Consider the following 24,372-nt stretch of genomic DNA (forward strand, 5'->3'; position numbering starts at 1 on the left):
TCTCTGAACTCATAGGACCATCCGATCCAGAACTTTTGAGTTTTAATCTTTCCTTCTCCCTACTCCAAGATTAGGCCTCGAACTTAGTAACATGCGAAAGCAACCTCGTTTTGTCATGATGAATGAATAGACATGGTTTTGCTTCTGTAGTCCTAATGTGAAAATGTTGAAGAGTGGTTTATACTTCTATATTTACTTTTCACCTTAGGTTTTTTCTTTACGTACTGATAGTAACAATTGTGGTCAATACCTGTCTCCTTGAAACCAATTATTTCACCAACATTCATCGCATTTTTTCGAGATCCTTTGGGTAAATAATGTATCTATTGTAGGAGTGTAGGACGGAAACCCCACATCCTTTCTGAATGATGCTTGTACTACTGAGTAGTCCCTAAAAAAGCATGCACTTGCATTTAAATCTGGATAGAGATGCCACAAATTCTTGTGTTGTGGAAATAACAAGGGAAAATGACTTGTAAAGATTTGGCAAATTCTGAATTTTGTTTTCATGCAAAACAACAGGAAAAAGAAACTGTAGTAGAGTAGTAGTCGTAGTAAAATATATTTTTTCGTAACTAGTAGTAGTAAAATATGGTCTTGGAGTTCAGAACTTGAATAGATTAACATCAATTCCATCGATAATTACCCATCAGAATTCTGTTTAATTCGAAACGAGTCCTAGAAGCTAAACTAAAGCTTTTCTATCTCAATGTGTTTTTCTTAACTATAGGGCGAACAACAAACGTTGAAAATGATAGAACCTCCTACAAACATACTCCCGAAGCAAATCACCCCAGTGCCCCACCAAGCACTGTTTATCTTATGATGGTAATGTGTGTAAAGAAGAAGCATATGAGCAAGTACTGCTCAGTCACTATTCACTAATGCTGAATGCTGCCGACTTGGTGTAGCTTGAATCAAGGTCAGGGAAAAACATCGAGCCAAAACCACCGTCCATGGCCTATGCAAGGCCCACCAGCCCAGAACCATGTTTTATACACTGTCACCATCACGTGCCAGACATACTTTACCATCTCACCACGTGAAACAAATGGAACGTCGACCTCAAGCATAGTTGTCTTCTTACATCATCCTTGGAATTTTAGACCCACCATTATCAACTTGCTCTATACCGGTCATGTCCATCAGCTATCAAATGCACAGAATCGTTTTTGGTTCCTGCTGTGTATACGTGGTTGGCTTTGTTTGGCTGGCATGGACATCCCTGGAACTATGCAATGAGATATCTCTTGGAATCTTGGACGATACATCATGAATTGGTACATTAAATGGCGAAGATAAGAAGGTAATAAATTGACTAAATCGATGTTGGGTCCAGTATATCCTCACTCCATGTCGAACTTGGAAGATCGACTTTTGGAACAATGCTTGCACATCAGCAGAAGCAAGTGCACGATCAAGTCAAGTATATTATTATCAAAAGACCTATTGCTAGACCATCTAAACTCTACACCTCTAAAACCTACGTATCCTAAGTCATTGATAGAATTATTAAAAGCATGCGTACTTTTGTTTGAAACACTACGACCAGTGACTTTTCATCAAGGCAAATAAAAGCCAAGAGTGTTAAAAGTCAAAAGGAAAAAAAAACACAGACCATATAACTTATTTCTTTACAAATTGTGACGATATGTATACATTAGGCCGGGTTCTAAATTTCTAAGGGTATCATCTCATGTATACTCTCAACCATTAGCTCTAGGAACTAAATAATCCCTTTTATCTCTCAGATATTTGGAGACTTGCAACGTAGAAGGGCAGTAAGCAATTTGGCCTTGAAAATAGAACGAAATAATGTTGGTCGGTGATGTGATTGATCAATACCGCCAAGGTGAAAAAAAAAAGGTTCATGCTGGACTGCTGGTCCCCTCTTTTAATCACTTTTCATAGTGTTACATTGAAATTAGCCTTGATTTGTGATGAAAAAAAATGAAAACGTGGTTAGCATTTATAGGATGAGAATTTGAAATACTGTTAACATGATATTTAAATTCTAGAGAAAACCGGACAAGAGACAAGAGTCAAGGAAACAATAAACAAAGAAGTTAAAGAACAATATTATGTACACTAATTCACTGTGGAGAATTTGTAGATAAGAAACTTTATTCGAATTGATAAGAACCCTAACAAAAAAACAAACACGGTTTTAGGTAAAATAAAGACTTGGCAATTGATATTATGTTTCAGATTTACTTTCGTTTTGTACTTGTATAATTGGATATACAGTTTTGTTTTCGTGTTTGTAAGCTTGTAACCCAGTAACTCCCTGTAAGGACTAAATGAGTAAGAGGATACTTAACATGATTAAATGAGTACGTGTTTGCCCAAATCATACTCCTAATTACTACCAATGACATTTTACCTTTCAAATATGGGAGTCATTTGTGATCTTAGAGATTAGGTCATTTCTGAGAGTTGTGCGCCAAATGTTTAGAGTTAAGTATTACCGATAAATAAGTAAGATTTGGCATGACCTATCTGTAAAATAGAATTAAGACCATCTTTACCAAAATAAAAATCTATAAAATAGAATTAAAGTTTAATTAGGACAGTCAACACAAAGAAGGTGCTAGTCTGCTAGAAGCTATTTAAAGCTTGGGGTTTAGAATTTTGCTAGAAGCTTGTGTTATAATTAGTTTTAGTTTGACTTTCAGGGACGTTTGACAACGATTATAATAATTCATTTTATGACATATAATCTATTATGAGCTCTATAATTGTTTTTAGGCTTAAAAAAATTGTTTGGTAAAATTTTTTAGAAACCATTATTTCATTCTCAAAATAAGATAATTTATTAAAATATTAAAAAAAATAATTTAAAAAATAAAAAAACAAAATTTATAGAGTTTTTCTCTATAAACGAGTTACCATATTTTAATTCTTTTTGGTTTTTGACAATTTCTGTTTCCATTTTTGGTTTAGTTCATTTGTATTTGATTGTTTGATATCATTTATTCCATAAAAAATTATCTCAAAAATAGTTACGTTAGAATTGATTTTAAAAACATAATTATTTTCTACTAATAATAGTTGCCAAACGGCCCTTTAGAGTAATCTAGAGAATGAAAGAATTGTCTAGAAAAATGCTAGAATAATTCTAGAGAATTAATAAGTGGTGTTTGTACAATTCTCTAGAATGTTACATGAGTAAATAGCTATCTTAGCATTTGCTTGTGTAACCAAGAGAAGTGAAGTGAGGTGTCTAACCAAGTGTTTGTTAGACATGAGTTTCTATGTTAGCCTCTTGTGAGTGTTAATTGTGTGTTATAATTTGCGACTTAATAAAATTAGTGTCATTTGTATCTCCAACATTTGTCCATTAAACACGATTCTTATTGTTAGACTTGAAAGTATAGTTACGTTAGCCATAGACTTGAAAGTATAGTAAACTCCCTCAAATTAAAAATCTTAGTGTGGTATTCTTAAATCTTAATCACATATTCATTTTGAGTTTATCAAAAAAAGGAAAAGAATAAGACCATTAAGACGACTACCTCAAAAAAAAAAGGACCATTAAGACGTATTCATTTTGAGTATACACCATAGGCCCACTGGTGATATATATGCCCATACTATAATGTTCTAAACTTCTAGTTTTTTTTTTATTCGATAATTTGAACTTCTAGTCGAACTATAGACTTCTAGTTCATAATTTAGCTAATTGCATTTGGAATTGAGCTAGCTAAGGATTGTGATTATCCCCATACGAGTCATTACATACGTTAGTGTTCTCGTTATTAAACTATAAGATTCTCTCTATATATTCTTAAACCAATAGACAAGAACAGGCCACAGTTGCTCCAAACCTAACATAGTCCGAAGGGATTTCAGGGACGACAGAAGATTAATTATTATGGTGGATACGGACACTAGCTTTCTTAGCAACAGTAATCAGAAATTAGGAGAGGAGACCGCACAGTGCTTCGTCCAAACTCATGATTATGAAACAAAGCAATACAATGGACATCATTCATTCTTTCCAAACAACGAACATGATCATGATCCTCCACAAGTACGCAACATAAACCTCAAAATTAAAAATAAATACAAGAAGCAAAATGAAACCACTCCATGTTCCATACATGATCCGTCGACACTTGACCTTAGTAGTCTGTGGTGGGCAATTGCTCATGAGTATTACCACTAATGAAGAAGAGCTCATAAACAATACCAGCAAGCCCACCACCAATCAAAGGACCAGCCCAGTAAACCCAATGGCTTTCCCAGCTCCAACTGACAACAGCAGGTCCAAATGCAACTGCCGGGTTCATTGATGCACCTGAAAATGCCCCACCAACTAGAATATTAGCGGCTACGATGAGCCCGATTGCGAGCGGTGCAATCGTTCCCAAACTACCGTTCTTAGGATCAAGGGCTGTAGCGTAAACGGTGTAAACAAGTCCAAATGTCATCACGATCTCGAACACAAACCCGTTCCAAACCGTCACTCCAGATGACAAAGCAAAACCAGATGTAGTCTACAAAAATACAACCAAGAGTATGTAAACAACACTCTCATAAGTGATAAGTCATAACTGTCTATTAACTAAATTCATAACTAACTTACCATTCCATGAGTGGCAAATTTTAGGAGCAAGCAAGCAACAACTGAGCCAAGTAACTGAGCAATCCAGTAAAGTATTCCTCGGAGTAAGGAAATGTTACCGCCTAGGAAAGCGCCGAAGGTGACCGCAGGGTTAACATGTCCACCAGAGATGTTAGCCCCAACAGAAACAGCAACAAAAAGAGCGAAACCATGAGCTAAAGAGGCTGCGATAAGGCTATCAATAGTAGAAGCTCCGCCATCTGTGAGCTTACTATAAGCCATGCCAGAACCTTGTCCAGCAAAGACAAAAATGAGTGTGGATATGAACTCAGCTAAAGCTGCCTTCAACGCACCTGGGTGAGTTACCTCGTCTTGGTACCTACCTACTGCGATTTGGTTAATCGGCATGGTTGATTGATTATATTTGATCTATTGAGCTCACTCACTATATATCCGTTTCAAGTCTCATCTTCACATCTCTGTATGTGTTTATATAGTGGAAGAATTATTATGTGAGTGTGCCCGTTTACCGGTTATAATGATTGTAGGAAAAATTAATTAAAGAAACGTGAACCATGGCTGTAATTTTCATTTGTGCTAAGGTTCAATAATGCTACCACCTCCAAAATGCTGTAGGGATGACACGTGTCGTTTTCTTGTTGGGAACACGTAATATTTGTACGCTTAGATGTGACAGCTTTGTTGGGACTCTATATCGAATAATACAGTACTTTGGAAACATAAAATTGGAATATGAACGTTATAATTGTTTGAACATTGTAATACTATCGTTTGAATATTTAGATTGGAATATGAACTAATAAGCTCTAGGTCTGTAATCATTCTAATGCTATTTTAATCATTTTACATGTAATCATGTAAAATAATTCTAATGGAATGATAGCGTTTTGATGACAAATAATTAAACTTCATTACATTCTGATGCTTTCTGGTACTGATGAGTACTGACTTTGCTAAGAACCAGCTTTTTATTTGTTTCTTTTTCTAGGAAAACGCCATGCCTGAAAAGTTGGAAGTAATCAATATTTTTTTTTTTATGATCTTAATAAGTAATAGCAATTTTGGTACCAAAAGAAGAAGAAAAAGAAGATGCAACTACTACATGTAGGGTTTAAATCCGTGGCCAATTTAATTATGCTGTGAATGATGGTCAAATGTGTTCGGTTCCATGTACTCCTCGACACAAGGCCCAACTCACATTAGAAATTTAGCTTTACACCAAGGTCAGATGGGAGATGTTGCATGTCGCAAAACAGCACTGTTCATTTTCGAATTTAACATAGATACATCAAAGCAATGTTAAAAGAAAAAAGATAATAATTACACACAAAAAAATTGACAGAATGGAACAAATTAAAGAAGGCACGACCGCACTGCATTATTGTTTTGTAGCTGGACTGCTCAGTGGACGTAGATAAGGACGAGTACTTATCTTTACCCAAATTTTTTTTACAGGAAATGGACTCACTAGGACAGATCGGGAAAAAAGTAATTCTCAAAACCATTTTTTTTTAATTACTCACAAAAACCCGATAAATATAAAGTCAAATATACTTTTGATGCGAAATTAAAAACAGCTCAAATAGATGAAAAATCAAATATATTCCTGATGTGAAATAATAAACGGTCTGGCCTAACCGAACAACCATGTGTATATAGTATGAATAATGATTGTTCATTCACCGTTCATATGAATAATAATATGAATAATCATTATTCATTCACTGTTCGTATAAACAATCATTATTCATACCTATTTGGAGCATAAACAATCACTGTTCATACCTCAACATAATGTATGATCAATAAGAATACTTATTGGAGTATGAACAATCATTGTTCATACTTTATTGTTCATACCTATTTGAATTGCTCATACATTAACATGAGTTATGAACACTCATTGTTTATATTTATTTGGGGTATGAGCACTCATTGTTTATATAAACAATCATTGTTCATACCTCAACATAATGCATGATCAATAAGAACACATATTGGAGTATGAACAATCACTGTTCATACATCAACATAATGTATGATCAGTAAAAACACATATTGGAGTATGAACAATCATTATATTCATAACTCATGTTGAGGTATGAACAATGATTATTGTTCATACCTATTTACATTGTTCATATCTATTTGAGGTATAAATAATCAATGTTCATACCTATATGGGGTATGAACAATCAATGTTCATACCTCAACATAATCCATATGTATGATCAATAAAAACACATATTAGAGTATGAACAATCATTGTTCATGTATTAATATATTATATTAGGTACGTTCACCAATTTGGGAATGAACAATCATTGTTCATATATCAACATAAGGTATGAACACTCATTGTTCATAACAAAATGACAGAAAATGTAAAATCAGAAAATACTTATTTCAAATTCGGGCAATTTGTCTTTACGGGTTATTTTACTCGAAAATTAGTTTTTAGAGTTATTTTCACCCAAAAATTGTCCTTGAGAGTGATTAAAAAAAAAATGGTTTTGAGGGTGTTTCCACTCGAAAATGGGACGTCCCAATTTCTTGAAAAACTTAATGGATCCTAATCCAGGCCAAATATCATGTCAGGTACTCATCATTTTCGCTACATTGAAAAATTATTTTCCTGATCTCAGTTAAGAACCCTCTCTACATTTGGCAACTTTATTTTTCACTACACATTCCTTTCAAGTGTCAACCATTCACCATTTCATCTCAGCTGCAACATATAAGTTCGTAGTTCCAGTCCTAATCGAGAAATTTAGATAAGGTCAAGTGTGTGACCAACATTTCTTCCTTAAATGATGAGAATAAGAACAAAAATAGAACAACAAAAGATTAGGAATAGAAAATCTTTGGGACTGTCTCTTACTTGAACATTCACATGTACTGCACGTTGTGGACCTTGTTTGTAACTCCATTGTGTTTCCTGCTTTTGAATTTGATAAGGGGCCAACTACATTTAGACTAATAAAGCTTTTTCCTCTTTCGTTGTAAGAAGCTAGGTGAGCTGCGTCAAGAATGTACCTACTCAGTTATGGCGCAAGTTAATTATACCATCCCTATTGCTTTCTGCCACCTAACAGGAAGGTAAGACAGACAAAAGTCGGGAAATGGCTAACTTTCTTTATTGAGATATTGAGTTAGCTCGTGGCATTTGTTCCTGGGGTTAAAACGTTGCCATTTCAGTTCATGCTTTCATGGATACGAACATTGGGCTTTATATCGTCTCTGGGTTATCATGAATCTGAAAATGTTACAGATGAAGATGAAGAAGTGCATCTCAAGATTACACTTTTTTATTTTCTATCATCATTCTTCATGAGCAACAGGATTGCATCATCTCATCATTTCTACATTAATCATCCGATCAGTTAAGAAAAGCAAACAACAAATAGCTACCAATTTGAGTATCTCTAACAATCCAATATACATACTTTTACCAAAAAAAACGGCAATAAGTGTTAGCGACCATGTTCTTACTATCTCTTTCGTCAAAGAAACCTTTGAAGTTCTTCAATGTAACTAGTATGCTTAAAGTTACCATCAAAATGCCCACTCCCCATTCGTGGACTTGTTTCATTTTCTCCAGCCTTTACTGTGCCTGCCCAGGCAACGAGAAAAACACCTTGAAAACTAGGTAGTAACTCCCTTGGCCAATAACCATAACCCATATATACAGCCCAGCGTTAATTAACCACCAATCTTTGGTACTCGGATCCTAACATAACAAAACAACTAACAGCTACGTAAGTAGCCATATAGAATGACAACACTAAACCTTAGTAATTTCCTTTACAACATTGGATTAAAACCAAAAAGACATATATGGGAACCCAAAGGGTGCAATTCCATGGAATGAATTGAGTCATCGGTAATGCACTTTTGTGATGCTCTTCTACGATAAAAATGGCACAAATTCACTTACTAGAAAAATAGCAGGTTTCTTTTGATGTTGATCTCCATCGTACTAGGAAATCAGTTCAAGAATTTCACCATGGGGCGGGGAACTATCAGTTTGCACAAAACCAGGGTAACAAAGGTTGTAGGAACCTCTGTTAGGTCCACTTTGCTGTCCAAAATTAACCATCACATAAATAAGCTTTGCAAAATAATAACCAAATCTGATTAGGACTTAATACTAAGACATCTTAACTTACTTGCCAATAGGTAAATAATCGAGTGCAAGAATCATTAAACAAATCATTAGATATGTGTTTTAAAAAAACAAAAACAAAAAGGAAATTCATGAATTAACTGCTAAGAGAATAAAGAATAATAGAAAATTTACTACGTACCGGTTAAATCCAAAACTTTTAATATCTAGACTAACAAGTTAATCATATATAGAAGATAATGAAAAATTATACAACCCCACCAAGTAAAGAAAAATTGCTAAACAATATAAATTATCCTGTCAACATGTCTACAAACTTGCTTTGTATTTCCAGAGAATAAAACAAAGTAGAATAAAGAAAGTAATTTCGTAAAGAGAGTTTATGTTCTTACCACCCATCCGGCCTGTATAGCATTAGTCTTAGTTCGGACCACTTTTGATCCATAGTTGTGCTGAACTGAATTGCACCGGACTTACTGACAGGTTTTGTATATTGATTTGCCCTTCCACTCCAAAACACTTTTTGCCTCTCCCATATGCTCAAATTGCTGCATGCTGAGTAACAGGAATAATTTTACAAAATATAAATCAGTACCTAATACAGAAAAGATGCAAAGTAGCGATGGGAACAAAACAACTCAATGCAGATCACGTTCAGTGCATACAAAAGGTATTCAACAGCAACAAGGAAGCTCTACTTGTACAAAAAGATAAAAGGCAAGGCTCACAGTACAGGCAGTACAAGATATCAGTTCAATGAAAGACTTTCTTTTCAAAACTCTTCCACGAGCATAAGGAAGTCACATAAAAGGAAGTGATAGCAAAGGCTAATGCGAGAGCACAAATAACAGTTTCAATGGAGGAAATGCACATTCCAACAGATAAGAAAGCTACATCTTGTAATGCAATAATAACATTCCAATATTATTGCTGCAAATTTTAAGATGGACTGGAGGATCTGCCTCGAACTTCAACACGACACGAAACCAAATATTCAGAAATTCTTATCTAGTAATGAAGCTATGTAACCCTGACAATATTATCTCTAAAAACCCCATTTGATAAGTATAGTCAACTCCTGATGGCTCACAGGAACAGTAAACAGCGGTCTCATGGTGATGGACTGAATGTACAAATAATATATGAAAATGATGTCTAAAATATTCCAAGGGACTGGTTGTCTTGCAATTACATCAGACATTTTAAGCAATAAGGTGTTTTCCAAGTCAAGTTTCCACTTAAACATTTTTGGATCAGTTTTCTTTCATTTACTAATTTTAATTGCTTTAGGAAATTGAGCATATTTAGGCGTTGAGTATCCTTTGCTTGAACACAAATTCAGGATTTGGAGCTTTCTGGATGATTCAATAAAGTTATTTGATCCTTGTCATATATTCTACAGTTAATTGAAATCTAATGCAGAGTCAGAGATGCTTCTGGAGGTTTAACAAATCAGATACGCTACATCTCAAATGTATCACATTTCAAAATGGAAAGATTTGTATAAGTTATATCTTGTAACCATTTTGTGGGAGATCGTTATGTAGAGATATGTGACTCGGTTGGTGAAGCATTAGTCTCTCCCAAAGAACATGTTTTCTTTTGCTGAAGCCATTGGCGAAAAAAAAAAAAAAAAAAAAAAAAAAAAAAAAAATCTTTTGTTGAACATAGTATGTGAGTCAGAGTCCGACTTTGAGTCAAACATCCCAAATGGATCCCCAGCCCAAAAATGGCGGAACCAACATTTGTGTTCAGGGGGGAACACACAACACCCAGTCTACGATGCCAATAAACTTTACCCAGCATCTTCATAATTTATTGAATATACTAAACGCCTTTAGTTTCAATAGCTAATAAAAATTGGTTCTAATAGTTGATAAATGAAAGTTAATCTAACAGATGCCTGGATTTAGAGCAAAGTGAAGCATCCCCGTATTTTCTGTACTTTTCTGGAAGTCAAAACAAGCTCACACAAACCAAAGATACTTGAGCAGGCTTAAAGAGGTAAGTATCAAATTCATTATCTCCTGTTTAAAAGGTTGACTGAACCAAACGCTCAGCCTTGGATTATTATGTAAGATGTGCAGGGGGTCAAATTCTACTTCACTGGCATTCTCAAAGTCCTTGACATACCTACCCACACAAGTTTCAGCAGATAAGAGCGGGCAGCTCCCCTATTGGTTCCTATCTAGATCCATCCCTGCACACAATGAATTTATGGGTGACTTATTTCGTGGATATGATCTCCTAACCTTGGAGAACTTCCACACAAAAAATCAGCTGATAATTTTACTGTAAAACCCCGTTTTTATTTATCTAATTAATTGTGGTATTATTATTTATTGATATAATTTTTGGAAATTTCGAAAATATAGAAAATAGAAATTTTGGTTTAGCAAAACTAGGAGAGAAACGTGGGATAGTTATCAAGGATAACTCACATAGCTAACTTTTTCTTTCTCTCCCACGTTTTCAAAACAAAAGAAAAACCCTACTGAAAAAAATGAAGAAGAAAATAAAAGAGAAGAAGAAAAGAGAAAAGGGGAATGCAAAGTATTGGGCTCACCGCACTATTGATATTCATAGTTGTTTACATCTTGTAGATTTAATAAGGTGAGTTATATTTCTTTCTTTTTTTTGTTTCCATAGAAATAGGATATGTTGTTTGTTATGTGTGATCATATGGATTGTATATTGGGAGTATAAAGCCATTAATGAATTGTATAGAATTTTGTGAAGAAGATGAACAGTTAACAGTAAACATCATTCCACAAAACTTGTCTGCGCAGTCTTTTAATTCTGTTCAGATGGAGACCTTCTCGTACTCGGATGTTTCTCAAATTTAATCCTTAGTTACCTGATACATTGAACTCTAACATATATAAATTTTAGACAGATCAACGGTGGAGTTTCTGTCGAGGCACGCATAAGCATGACTGGTCGTAGTATATACTACGCCAGAAAATTGCACTACGCAGTCATAAGTTTAGGCATAGATGAAGAATGACCACATATTGGATCTTCCTCAAATTTGATCTGCATATTTAAAACACACAGTAGTCATACCCATTAATATTGCAAGGCAATCCGACGGTGGGATGTCAGTCGAGGCATTGAAATATGAGACTATTGATTTTGGATAAAGTTGTGAATGAATGAAAAATGGTTAATCTATTGAATGAATTGTTGTTTATGATCATTGTGCATGATTTGCTACTGCCTGAAATTAGTATATTTACATAAAAAGTGTAACCTTGGTTTATTTGAATATAAACATGGTAATTGATTGAGCTTGTGCAAACTGTCGCTTTTGGGAGTGTGTTATAAGAAATATTGCTTGGAAAGTATTGTTGATCGTGGAAATTTATTTTGTTTTGTATAACATATATACTATATGGATGTGAAATCATTAGAAAAATTATGGCAATATTAGAATAAGATGGACATTTCTCATACTCATGATATGATGATTACGCATTCCATCTCTAGGAGATGTGATGTGAATGCGGGTTGGATATATTTGATGTTTTAACGCATTCCATCATTGTTAGATGTGACGTAAATACGGGTTTTGATATGTTTTATGACGCATTCCATCATTATGAGATGTGACGTAAATACGGAATTAAAAGTTCCATCTTTTAGGGGAAGAACTAAATGCCTTTTGTCTCACTAAGAGATGTGACGTAAACCTTAGATATGTGGATTCATATGATATTTTATGACGCATTCCATTTTTGTGAGATGTGACGTAAATGCGGGATTAAAATTTATGGCAAGGTTCTATCTTTTAGGGGAAGAACTAAATGTCATTTGCCTCACTAAGAGATGTGACGTAAACCTTGGTTATGTGAATTTATATGATATTGGTATTTCACGTGTTCAAAGTGCAGAAATGGGAAATGGTCCTTTAGGAAATATAAAAGATGTTTAAGATAATTTAATAAATCATAGGGTGAGGGGGTCTTAATTAAAAAGTGTATTAATAATTTATATAATACTTGAGGCATTATTTTTATATTTTATTGTTATCATTGAATTAACTCTGTTTTGTAGGAAGGTGGGCTACCTAATCCTTATTGCAGGGATGAAGCCCACTCTAGACTGTTAGGCGCTAAGGTACTATATATTTCTTAAAGTTATTATTTAGATAGTTGGTTACAATGTTATATTAAATTTTATATATTATATTGGTATGTGCTACATGGATTGCACGTTAAGAGAAACTAAGTTTCTCTTGTCAGTTGGTGACAAGGGATTGATGTCTCTAACGTAGCCGAATGATGTAGACGTGGTATACGTAACTTCATGGTGATAATGTGTATTGTTATGAACTATCATAAGCATTGCATTTAGGGCACTCACACCAGCATTTTTAATGCTGACCCCAGTTTGCTTTGCATTCGGGGGTATGTTCCTTATGGAACCTAGACCCTTCACAGGAACCGCAACAGTAGCAGCTGTTTGAGTTGGAAAACCGTGGAGCTACAGTTGGAGTAGCTGGCTTTGCTTAGGAGGTGTTTTTCTTTAGAGATTCTACATTTTTGATTGTATGTTGGATTTTGAGTTAATAAGTTAAGACGGTCTCGTTTATCTTTATTTCGGTTTGACGTTCCTCGACATATCAGGATGATTGTAATTTGGAGGTTATTCATTTTGGATTTATGCAAGTATTCTTATTCCAATATTTGTTTTTTTGCTGTAATTAAATGCATGTATATCAGAAAGGTATGATCTCGGTTCACGCCTCGGGATTTGTAAGATTTGGATGACATGGAAATAGAGTAAATATCTATTTGTTATCGATTCAGATTCTACGAAAAATCGGGGTGTGACATTTACAGTCCACAATTTTCATTTTTGCATCAATTATCGATAAGGTTAGACAAATTCAAATGAGCAGATTATTGTGTGTGAAAGATCTTCTTAGTGGGGAGATCATCTCTAAGAAAATCAGCCATCAATTGCAATGGCTAGCTATCTTAACCATGTCACAATGACAGACTGAAAACATTCAACAATAACTAACAGAACAACAACCAAGGATCTATCAACTAACACTGAAATTATTAACTTTTCCATGAAAACAAATTCTTATATCCTTTCTGAAGCTCTTCAGAATTCGTGCTATATTTCTCCATTCCTATCTATGCCATAAGCCGAAAATTATGTTTAGCAAAACAAAATTAAACAGACGGACTCATAGAAGACAATTCACATAGTATATGGACATAATTAACAACAAGTACGATTTCCTTAAAAGTTATTCACAAATTTAATGATAAATGTCATGCTAAAATCTTTACCTGAGGATGAAAAGAAGGGGCAGCATGGCCTGCACAGCTCGATTCACTCCATATGGAAAAATCATATTTCTGCAACTTTGCTTTTCAAATTTTGTAGTTATTGTGCTCCTCGTAATGACTGCTTTCCTTGGATATAACCTGCAGTGTTGTGCCTTTCATAATCCAGGCAGTCAATTCTGGTTGATCTTCAAGGGATTTAAGAGGATGTGAACTTTTATCATCCTGCACTCCATAGACGAATGGAAGTCTAAGTGAGAGGAAGCTATCTGGTGGTAAAATCACTTGACATCCAATGCTGAACTGTGATTGTCGTTCGCGGTCCATAACAGTTGGAGGAAGGCATGACTCCTACAATCAGAATGGGTTGGAATCACAATAGATTAATCTACCACTTTCAGGACGTCGGCGTCCCCAAAAATAAGCAGGACCATACATTTTCATACATCTATAATATATGCAAGCAATTACACGAATATGTTTTTAGAGTTATTAGTTCCTCTGAATTTTTGTAAAAGCCTGGTATTTGTATTGCAATTATTCTGACCAACTTATATCACGAATGCTCTTAATTTAAGTACGATATAAATATATGGCCCACAACCTTAGTTGCTTAAGCTGTCAAACATTTTCCCCAAAGTGTCTCTTTTCTTTTCTCTTCTCCTCTCCTCTCTCTCACAAACCCTACCCTACAGTTTTAACTTCGTACCAGAGCTCTAGGTAGGTCCTCTTCAGTTCTTCTTTCCACCTTCTCCGCCTCTCCTTTTCTTTTATTTCAATAAAAAAAGGTGGGGAGAAAACAGCTGAAAACTATAGTTATTTGTTTATCTTAGCCGAAAATTGGTTTTTCGCTGTCTTGAAAGTAAGTGTCTCTGATTTTCTTTCAGCCTGTTTCTTGTGGCTTTCTGGATGACTATATTGATATCCAAACCAAGTTCAATACTGTGGTTGTAATTCGTCTTTATATATAGGTGACCATCTGCACTTGTTGATGAGGGATTAACCTATTATTTTTTGAACCAGTGAGTTGTTTATATATATATATATATATATATATATATATAAAGTGGATATATAATCATAACATCCACTTTGTAGGATGAGATATCCCACTTAAGTAACCAGACAACAGTAAGCATTTCAAAAAATGCAATAACAGCTAGCATCCAACCATTTGGACTAACTAATGTGGCATATAGACCAGTTAGTAAACGTGGTGCATGTGCAACCAACAACAATCATCACATTCTCTTTTAGAGCTGCTTACTACAGCTGCTATTGCCCAAACTTAGAAAGTATTCAAATCTGGAAAAAACTCAGACATCAGACTCTTCGTTGTTATAATTTGTAAAGGTTATTGCACCCATTTTGCTTGTGTTGAGGTGTTAAGCACATAAGAAACGAACCTAGTGGTGCCTACCTATTCGGAAACTTGTGTCACATAGATGCTATTTGGCACCTCACCTTTTGGTTTTTACTTTCCAATTATTTCTCATTAACTGAACATTTTTTCTCACCATACTACATAAATCACACAATCAAGTGGCAAGAGTATCGGCTCGGGAGCAATATTTAAAATTGTACAGTAATATATGAATACCTGAAATTGTACAATAGGGCATGTTGCTATAACAGTTGGAAAAGGAGGTGTAACCTGCAGAGATAGTCCAAAAATTACACCTCAGAAACTAAAAGAACAAAGGAATGGAAGTTGTAGAATATAAATTTCCTAGAAAAGAAAGAAAAGAAGAATTTATAAGCAGTTCTGATCTTAACAAATATTTCTGAGTGTACTGTCATGCAGATAATGTATCAATGGCGAACAGGGAACTGGAATAATGACATTTTAAAAACCAAGCTATAACATAATGAAATATTACTTCCAAAGGAGACAAAGATACTTGAGATATGCACAAATGGAGTACAGGTAAACCTAATCAGATGGCAGTAATATTGCTCAAGAGGTACTAGTACAAATGCATGCTTTCCAAATTTGTCCAGCATCAGACCACCATAAAATAGATGTAATAAGCACAGCTGATGGTGAAAAAACTGACTGAATCTCACCAACAATAATCATAGAATTAATGGATGTCAAATTCAAGAGTATCAGATCAGCGACAAAGTGTGTCTCCAAGTTACTATGATTTTATTTGCAATTGGGACTCTCTTGTACTTTGAGGTTGTATGGGTATATATGTAGGATCTAATAGCTTCTTGCTACCTACGATCACTTATGTAATTTGTAATATGTGTATGTATATTGGTTCAAAATTGAATGAATGAAATTGAATTTTACTGATAAAAAAAAAACAGATCAGCTACGAAAAATCAAATTTCAGGGTCGTAATTCACTTTTTTTTCTTTTCATCTTTTTCCCCCAATCATATTCCAGTTATCAGTAAACCAACAAAGTAATCCACGTACAGTTCACCACAAAACCCAAAGAAAATAAAGTAAAGTAGAAGAAAAGGATATGTACCAGAAAAATTCTTTGAAGCTGTGAAACTGTATTTGCAAACTTGATCTTTTCCTGGTCCTTCTTAGAGTTCTTGCAGTGTGGGCAATTCATGTATACAGGTAAGTTTCTATTCAAAAGGGAAAATGCACACCCACCGTCATCAAGTGAAGCATATTGAAGGCCCTCTCTTAAGTCACCAGCAGATTTAGAGACCAAGGACTGATTTTGACCATTTTCTGATCCAGGAAACATGAGGCTTCTGTCCCCATGTTGGATGGGATTAGTACCAGGCTTTGACCTACTTGACGTCTTCATATTATGGGTATGAGTGATCCTTCCATTTGAATGTGGATAAAGTTTTTCATGAGTACCGCTCTTAATCAAGTTGGAAGCATCTGAAACTTTATTTTCTAGAGTTTCCATCGCTAAAGGGATACAGGAATCTTCAGGCAACGAGTAAAAGGAGCCTAACTTATTTAAATGTTCTGAATTTAGTAAAAAGCGATGGCCATGAGAACATTCATGCTCAAAACCAACATATACTATCACATGCTTCAAAGAAGGATTTGATTGCATCTTTTCACCTGTATTCTTAGTCGCTGGGATGTAGCTCCCTATTTGTAACACTGGTTCATCCTCAGAGTATCTATTATCTCGGATCCCATGTGAGCCATCTTGAGCAGAGGTCTCTTCACATTTTTTAGATTCTTGGCAGTTACTGACTACAGGAACATGCTCCTCACGTTTATCTTTTACAAATTTTGGTTTCATAACCTTTTCAGGATTCATCACAGGATGTGGAATGTGCTGCAAAGGGGGAAATGCTGTATCTGTAGCGATTGATCCAGCGACAACCTCAGCAAATGGCCTTCTCATTGAAAAATGAGGAAGACCCCTCCCAAAACTGATTTTTTTATCATCTAAAGAAACATTCTCCGAGTTCTTTTTCTTGTTGTCCACTCCTATACTCCTTCCTTCACCTTGAAACAATTGTGACGAGCTAGTTTTGTTTATTTCTCCATTTGTAACTGACTCAACCTTGGAATCCATGTTGGACCTTATAACAGATACGTTTTGGGCTCCACCTTCTGCCAAACTATTTCTTTTCCTTATCCCAAGAAAAATTGACCACTTAAAAAGATATTTCTCTGTGGGGCAGAATCCACTCTGAAGCAAACCTTTAGAAGGCTGATAATACTTTGCAGCCCCCACTCGAATCAGACTCCATGAGGAAGGTTGAATAGGTCCTGCATGGCTTACTCTTGGTAGTTGGAGTGATGGAAGGAGATCATCACAATCTGGGAAATGGTTGGAAGTACAATTTGCTGTATCATAATCAAAAGGATCATCGCGAAGCCGTCGTGAACGGCCACATGCACAAGCGTGAAGAAAGACAAATCCACTTGAATGTGGCCTGACCTCAGCACCCTCGACAGTGTGTCTCTGGTGCATGCAAGGTTTTCCTGTCAAACTAACTGCATCACAGAGTTGCCTCCCAGATGTCCAGATTGATGTGCACTCATCTTCCAACTTCATTCTGAAAATTTGCACAGCAGGGCCCTTAACCATTGTGTGGAAAGCATGCAAAGCCTTCTCTAATTGTGCCTCATGCAGGGAAGTTGGGTAACAAGAAGGAAGTTCTTTCAGATAAACTTCCTTAGCAGCTGGGAGGGCTCTCAGACACCATGAGGTCGAGAATTTCATATTCAGGCCCTTATTGCTTTCCAACCAGCATAAAGCAGCTTCCACAGGATCTATTCCCCCAAGAGCACTTCTTTCAACTTGTGTTGCTACAGAGTTTCGCCTAAGAGGTCTCCTTTTAATAATTTCACTTTTATCCAGATACCCATGTCTTGCAGAAAGCAATGCATCTAGAATAGTATGACTACAGGACAGCCAATTTTCCATACTCGGAAGTTCAGGAGTCGAAACTGGCTTAATGGTTGAGGCAGAGGCAGCGGCAGCAGCAGCGGCAGCAACAGCTACCATACCACCACCAGCAGCTGAGCCACTATTTGCATTACCCACCATACCACCTCTCCCTCTTAAAGTATCAGACTGTCTATAAATGAACTCTTTAATATATTGAATATCATCTTTGTTAGCACCCTGTACATTGCTCTCAAGTAAAAGAACATCTGATGTTGCCTTTGACTTTAGAACCTCTTCTACAAGACCAGCGGCAAAATCCAGTGACTGGCCTTTCTGGTTGGCTGAACGATCTAACAAGGCAACAGCCCTAGAAGCTTCAAGTGAAAACAAAGGTGCTGAACTTACATTTCCCCCACCTCTTGAGCCTGCATGACTGCCCTCAGAACCTGCTAGTGTGCGACACTTCTTAATCAGAAAACGGATTTGTGCTTCAAGTGATGACTGTAGTTTCTTCCTGAGACCACCTTCAGATTTACTTAACGGGCGGGATAACATAACAACAGAGCTCGACCCTTTTATTTGCAAACTGGACCTAGGTAAGCCGCTTATATTAGACGATTGGTTCATTGATATAGTTTCTGCAGAATCCTCTATGTTGGAGCCAGAGTTTGTAGTCTCAGAGAGGTTGTCAAGAAAAACAAAAAGAAGAACAGGTGTGCACTGCCCTGGAAACAATGATGAATGGGAACCCGAACCCGACATCAGTGAAATAGCTGAAGAATGGCGACTTGTGACACCATTACCACCAAGTCTACCAGGAGAAGGATTCTTAAAGGAGGTTGGTACAACAGGTGGTTGTGTCAAGGATGAAGAAGACGACGACTTGGAGATCTGTGATGGTTTAATTTGGGCTTGGACAAATGGAACCAAAGCATTCTTTGCATCCTGTAGTAATCGAAACTTTTTTAATACTTGCGTGTCAAAGTGACTTCCCCCCTGAAGAAATATGATTACATGGCAAACCTGCAATGCAACTATGTATTTTTAGATTAAATATAAGCATTGTGTTGGGCAAAAAAAACACCTACAAGTCTCAAAAGACATAAATTATCCAAACTAAGAATCCATAAATGTACCTATTTCTTAGTGCACATGATGACCTTAGCTATTAATCCTTCCTTTTAGAATGCCAATACTGACACCAGTAATGAATCTCATCTCAGAAAATATTTACTCCAAAATTTTGAAGTAATTAGCAAGGACTCGTTATCTACTTTATAGAATATAAATAATCACGTATGAATTGTCCGGAATCCAAAGTGCCTAGTCTACATATCCAAACCCTCATACTTCAACTATAAACTTTGCATAACTTCGTCTAGGCATCTATCTATCTCATCATACACCACAAAAAACCACATATAAGCAGTAACAAACAACGACCTCTAATTGCGAAGGATTCAACTGTTTAATTCATACTCTCACTCTCTCAATCATCATATATTATTTCAATGTATTGCATCAAAACCAAATTGACAAACATTTCCAATTATATTCCATGTATAAAAAACTAAAGAACATAATTAATTAAATAAAACTTACAGAGAACATAAGAAGCACGCCTTGTAAATCCCCAAACTCATATTCATCCACAACCAAATCCAACTTCTCCTTGTCCTCATCCATACACAAATTCCACGTAGGCACAAATAGTAAAAAGACTAAACCTTTTTCTTCTTCATAAAAATAACAAATTTTCCTAAACTTAAACCAATCCTTCACCCCGTCTCCTTTCTCAATACTAAACCTTTTATCTAATTCCCCTGACCCAAACACATTATCATCAAGGACTCTGTTCATTAATTGAGTTACTTCTTCTTCGTTTTTTCCTATAAAGCCTATAACTACTACACCTTCTGAAAAATGAGGTGGAAGTGTTGTTATTGATGGAGAAGAAGGAGGGCGTGTTAGAACTCGAAGAGAAGGAGGAGTGTTTAGGGAGTCCATTGAAGAAGATGATAAAGATTAGGGAGAATGTGAGAATGAAGGAGGGAAGGAGTAGTGAGAGTTTGGGCTGGGCTGGGCTGGGCTTCGCACGCAAGTAGAATACGACCCGAATTAGAACTCTTTTAGATATATATATACATATATCCAAATCTTTGTTTTGCCAAATTTAAGGTTTTAGAAAGATGGATAGTTTTAGAAGCAGAGACGATAGCAATGAAGATTTAGATAGTTACTATGCAAAAAAAATAGTGAGTCCCTACCCAAAACGGAAAAACAAGAAAATTATCGTAGACAAGAACGAATATCTCAGTGGAGAGTTTGATGTAAGTGTTGATGTTCGTGTATATTGTGTTGATGACTTTATTAAAAAGTTACCAAAACAAGAAATCTCGTCGTGTAATTATAGGTATTGGGTACTTGCATGCGCTGATTCAAGTGAACCGTTTGAGTTAGAATATACTCATCATGGGTTTGGGTTTTATTGGAGTAGTAGTATTATGTTAGCGCCATGGATGCGTATATATCGATATTTGAATATAGAGATAATTCAGTATAGTAACCCTTCTGAGCCTATTGGGACGTCACATGGTTACAAAGTTGTTGGTAGGGCTAGAGTTCCTATACCGTTCAAGTATGCCTCAGGATGGAGACACCGCGTTGATGTTCTTAGGATGGTGGAGGAGGGTCATGAAGTGGTGAGTGGTCAACTTGAAGTTCATATTCAAAAGAACAAAAAATGGAGGTGGGGTCCGGATGTAACGTTTGTAGATGTAGAAACAGAATCCGACTGAGTAATGTGTGATATAATTCAGTCCATTGTTTAAGCACTTTAAGGTGTTTTCTAGTTTGATTAGCAATATAATTATGTTTTCTTATTTCAATTTTTGTGTAAGATGAGTTTATTATGTTAATGGTTATAACTTTTGGGAAGTTAATTGTTGGTGCACCATATCTGTACTAAACTACTAATGTATGTATTAGGAATATATAGCAAAAAAATCTACGAGTACGCTAGCAAAATAGCCAAGAGTACGTTTCGCAGTATTCGGTTTTAATCTCCCAATATTCCAAACTCAGACCTGGGAATTTAATCCAAACTAAAGCATTTGAATGGTTCTCTTTGTTTGTGTTGAAGTTTGGTGTCCATCGAAGGACTTGGTCATTGAACATGAATGTTCCTTGACCCCAAATTCGATGATCGATAATCGTTGTCATCAGTAAACCTAAACATGATATACCCTCTCCCAAGAGGGGTAGTTCTTTCACCTCTTTCATATTGGTTTTTGTTAGATCCAATCTACCAACCAATGCTAGTTTACACAACTCTAAGCCCTTATCAACCTCAGCCGCCTGAATAGTAATGGTGGCTGCCTGGGGTACTCACCTTGCTGTCCCGGAGAAGGCAAAAGGGTTGTCCACCTCTCTTCCAAAGGTCGGTTTTGATATTCTCGCCGCGTTTGCATATGATTTTTTCTGTTGCTTTTGCGTACACGTATTAGTATTGGCTTCAACAACTACTACCTCAGCAAGTTCATTATTCCATGAGACCCATCAAGGAATCCCCAAGGACAGTAGTTAAAGGTGACTCCTTTTTGGTGAACCACCTCGCTCACTGGTAGAGTATCACTTTCCATGTTCTCTATGATTTCCGATTGCTCAGAAAATTGGGGAAAAACCGCCGACCGGGAAATTTTCCCTCCATAGGGAATTCTTATCTTTTAAAACAATAAGGGGTCATTTGTTTTTGCCTCTTAAAAATTAGATCTACTTCAATTCTATAAGTTTTATAACTTGAAAAATGACTCAAACACCCCGACCATATACCCCTAGCCTCATTTTTCTTTTCTTCCATTTTCATTATCTTCCTCTCCAAATAACTCTATTGCCCTAGCCACCACCACCACTACCACCACCATCATCACCTCCACCACCACTATCACTGCACTATTAAGACTATCACCACCACCACCACCACCACCGTGCTATTAAAACCACCATCACTTCTATTACTACTACTACTACCACCACCACCACCATCACTACTATTGTGTTATTAAGACTAATATCATCACCTCCACCACCACCACCACTATTATCACCGTACTATTAAGATTATCACCACTACCGTACTATTAAGACATCCACCACTTATACTACTACCACTACAACCGTGTTATTAAGATCAATATCATCATCTCCACTACCACCACCACCATGCTATTAAGACCAATACCACAACCACCAATTAAGGTAGTTTTCTAAAATCAATATTCTAATTATCAAAATTGATTTGAAATCGAAAATCAAACTATACACTTGTTTCAAATTAATCTATTCAAATTAAATGTTATGTAAATTAGGATTATATTTGTCAAATAACTATCTATAAGATGTCATGTATTTGTTTTTTCTATTTTTACAAGGGCTTATAAGAGGAACTTAAAATGAAAAACAAACCACTTTATAAGACATCTTATAAGACCCTCTTATAACACATGTTAACTTAACCCAAAAAAAACAAATAACCCCTTAAACGGACAGAAACTTCTCAAAGAGGTAATCAAAGTGGAAAAGACAAGCCTGTCCTTTTAGACTCTCACTTCTACTCACACTCACACTAGGAAATCAGAGACGTAATTTGATTACAAACCTATATATATATATATATATATATATATATATATATATATATATATATATATATATATATATATATATATATATATATATCGGTTTGTCTAGGGTGCCACTCTTATAGTGACACCCTTATCTCACTCTTTCTCTAGAGCCGTCGGATCCGTCCTCAAGATCGAAGATCTCAATGAGGGTAAAATGTATTTTCCTCATCATCTTCTCAAAAAAGAAAAAAAAAAAAAATCTAAAAAAAATAAACCCGAAATTGGGTTCTCTCTCTCTACGGCTCTCTCGGCTTCTTATTCTCATCATTTGGCAATTCGGTTTCTTCATTTGGTTTCTTCTTCTCCTCGGCCAGTATCATTTGGCACTTCAACTATAGTGCACTTTTGGTTATGGTGCTTGCCTATTGGAACGTTTTAATTGACACTTGGATTGTCATTATACCATAAAAACTTGAATTTTGATTTAATTTAGGTTGCTATGATTATAGTTATGATTAATACCCTCGTTTAAAGACGGCGACAATTTCGGTAAACTCTGTCGTATTCTTCATGCCGTATTCTGTCAGAGTTTTGAACTCTGTCAGAGTTCGGTGAACTAGCATGTTTGGTGAACTCTGTCAGAGTTCGGTGAACTCTGTCGTATTCTTCATGTCGTATTCTGTCAGAGTTTTGAACTCTTTCAGAGTTCGGTGAACTCTGTCGTATTCTTCATGTCGTATTCTATCAGAGTTCGGTGAACTCTGTCGTATTCTTCATGCCGTGATTCGGCGAAGTTTTGAACTGCGGTCGTATTCTTTATCTTGCGTGATTCTCGTCCGAGTTTTGAACTCGTCGAAGTTTTGAACTCTTTCGAGTTCGGTGAACTCTGTCGTATTCTTCATGCCGTGATACGTCGAGTTTTGAACTCTGTCGGAGTTCGGTGAACTTTTGAACTCTTTTAGAGTTTTGAATTATCGAGTTCATTGAAGTAGCATATTCGGTAAACTTCGTGCCGTGATACGTCGAGTTTTGAACTCTTTCAGAGTTCGGTGAACTCTGTCGTATTCTTCATGCCGTATTCTGTCAGAGTTTTGAACTCTGTCAGAGTTCGGTGAACTTTATCAGAGTTTTGAACTCTGTCAGAGTTCGGTGAAGTAGCATATTCGGTGAACTCTGTCAGAGTTCACTAACAGAGTTCACCGAAGTAGCATATTCGGTGAACTCTGTCGTATTCTTCATCGTATTCTGTCAGAGTTCGGTGAACTCTGTCAGAGTTTTGAACTCTTTCAGAGTTCGGTGAACTCTGTCGTATTCTTCATGCCGTATTCTGTCAGAGTTCGGTGAACTCTGTTAGAGTTTTGAACTCTTTTAGAGTTCGGTGAACTCTGTCGTATTCT

At 36.0% G+C, this 24,372-nt stretch overlaps 2 protein-coding genes across 5 annotated transcripts; both read right to left on the minus strand.

Moving 5' to 3' along the window:
• Positions 1-3,940: 3,940 nt before the first annotated feature.
• LOC147487357 (aquaporin TIP1-1-like) lies at positions 3,941-5,163 on the minus strand. Its single transcript, XM_086571473.1, has 2 exons — positions 4,589-5,163; positions 3,941-4,499 (listed from the first exon to the last, which is right to left on the minus strand). The coding sequence occupies exons 1-2, from the start codon at positions 4,973-4,975 to the stop codon at positions 4,125-4,127; spliced, it is 762 nt and encodes a 253-aa protein (XP_086427599.1). The 5' UTR covers positions 4,976-5,163; the 3' UTR covers positions 3,941-4,124.
• A 2,697-nt stretch (positions 5,164-7,860) lies between these two features.
• Positions 7,861-21,879, minus strand: LOC147487358 (uncharacterized). Of its 4 annotated transcripts, none has more exons than XM_086570994.1 (7): positions 19,953-21,879; positions 16,500-19,373; positions 15,618-15,671; positions 14,021-14,368; positions 9,107-9,269; positions 8,526-8,669; positions 7,861-8,201 (listed from the first exon to the last, which is right to left on the minus strand). In XM_086570994.1, the coding sequence occupies exons 1-4, from the start codon at positions 20,355-20,357 to the stop codon at positions 14,105-14,107; spliced, it is 3,597 nt and encodes a 1,198-aa protein (XP_086427120.1). In that variant the 5' UTR covers positions 20,358-21,879; the 3' UTR covers positions 7,861-8,201; positions 8,526-8,669; positions 9,107-9,269; positions 14,021-14,104. The 4 variants fall into 4 exon arrangements, with proteins under 4 accessions (XP_086427120.1, XP_086427119.1, XP_086427121.1 ...); XM_086570993.1 differs by having other exon boundaries at positions 7,861-8,318; XM_086570995.1 differs by adding an exon at positions 19,487-19,545 and having other exon boundaries at positions 7,861-8,669; positions 19,953-20,190.
• Positions 21,880-24,372: the final 2,493 nt, after the last annotated feature.

This window comes from Coptis chinensis, chromosome 7 (assembly GCF_015680905.1).
Source record: "Coptis chinensis isolate HL-2020 chromosome 7, ASM1568090v1, whole genome shotgun sequence".
Lineage (NCBI taxonomy): Eukaryota > Viridiplantae > Streptophyta > Magnoliopsida > Ranunculales > Ranunculaceae > Coptis > Coptis chinensis.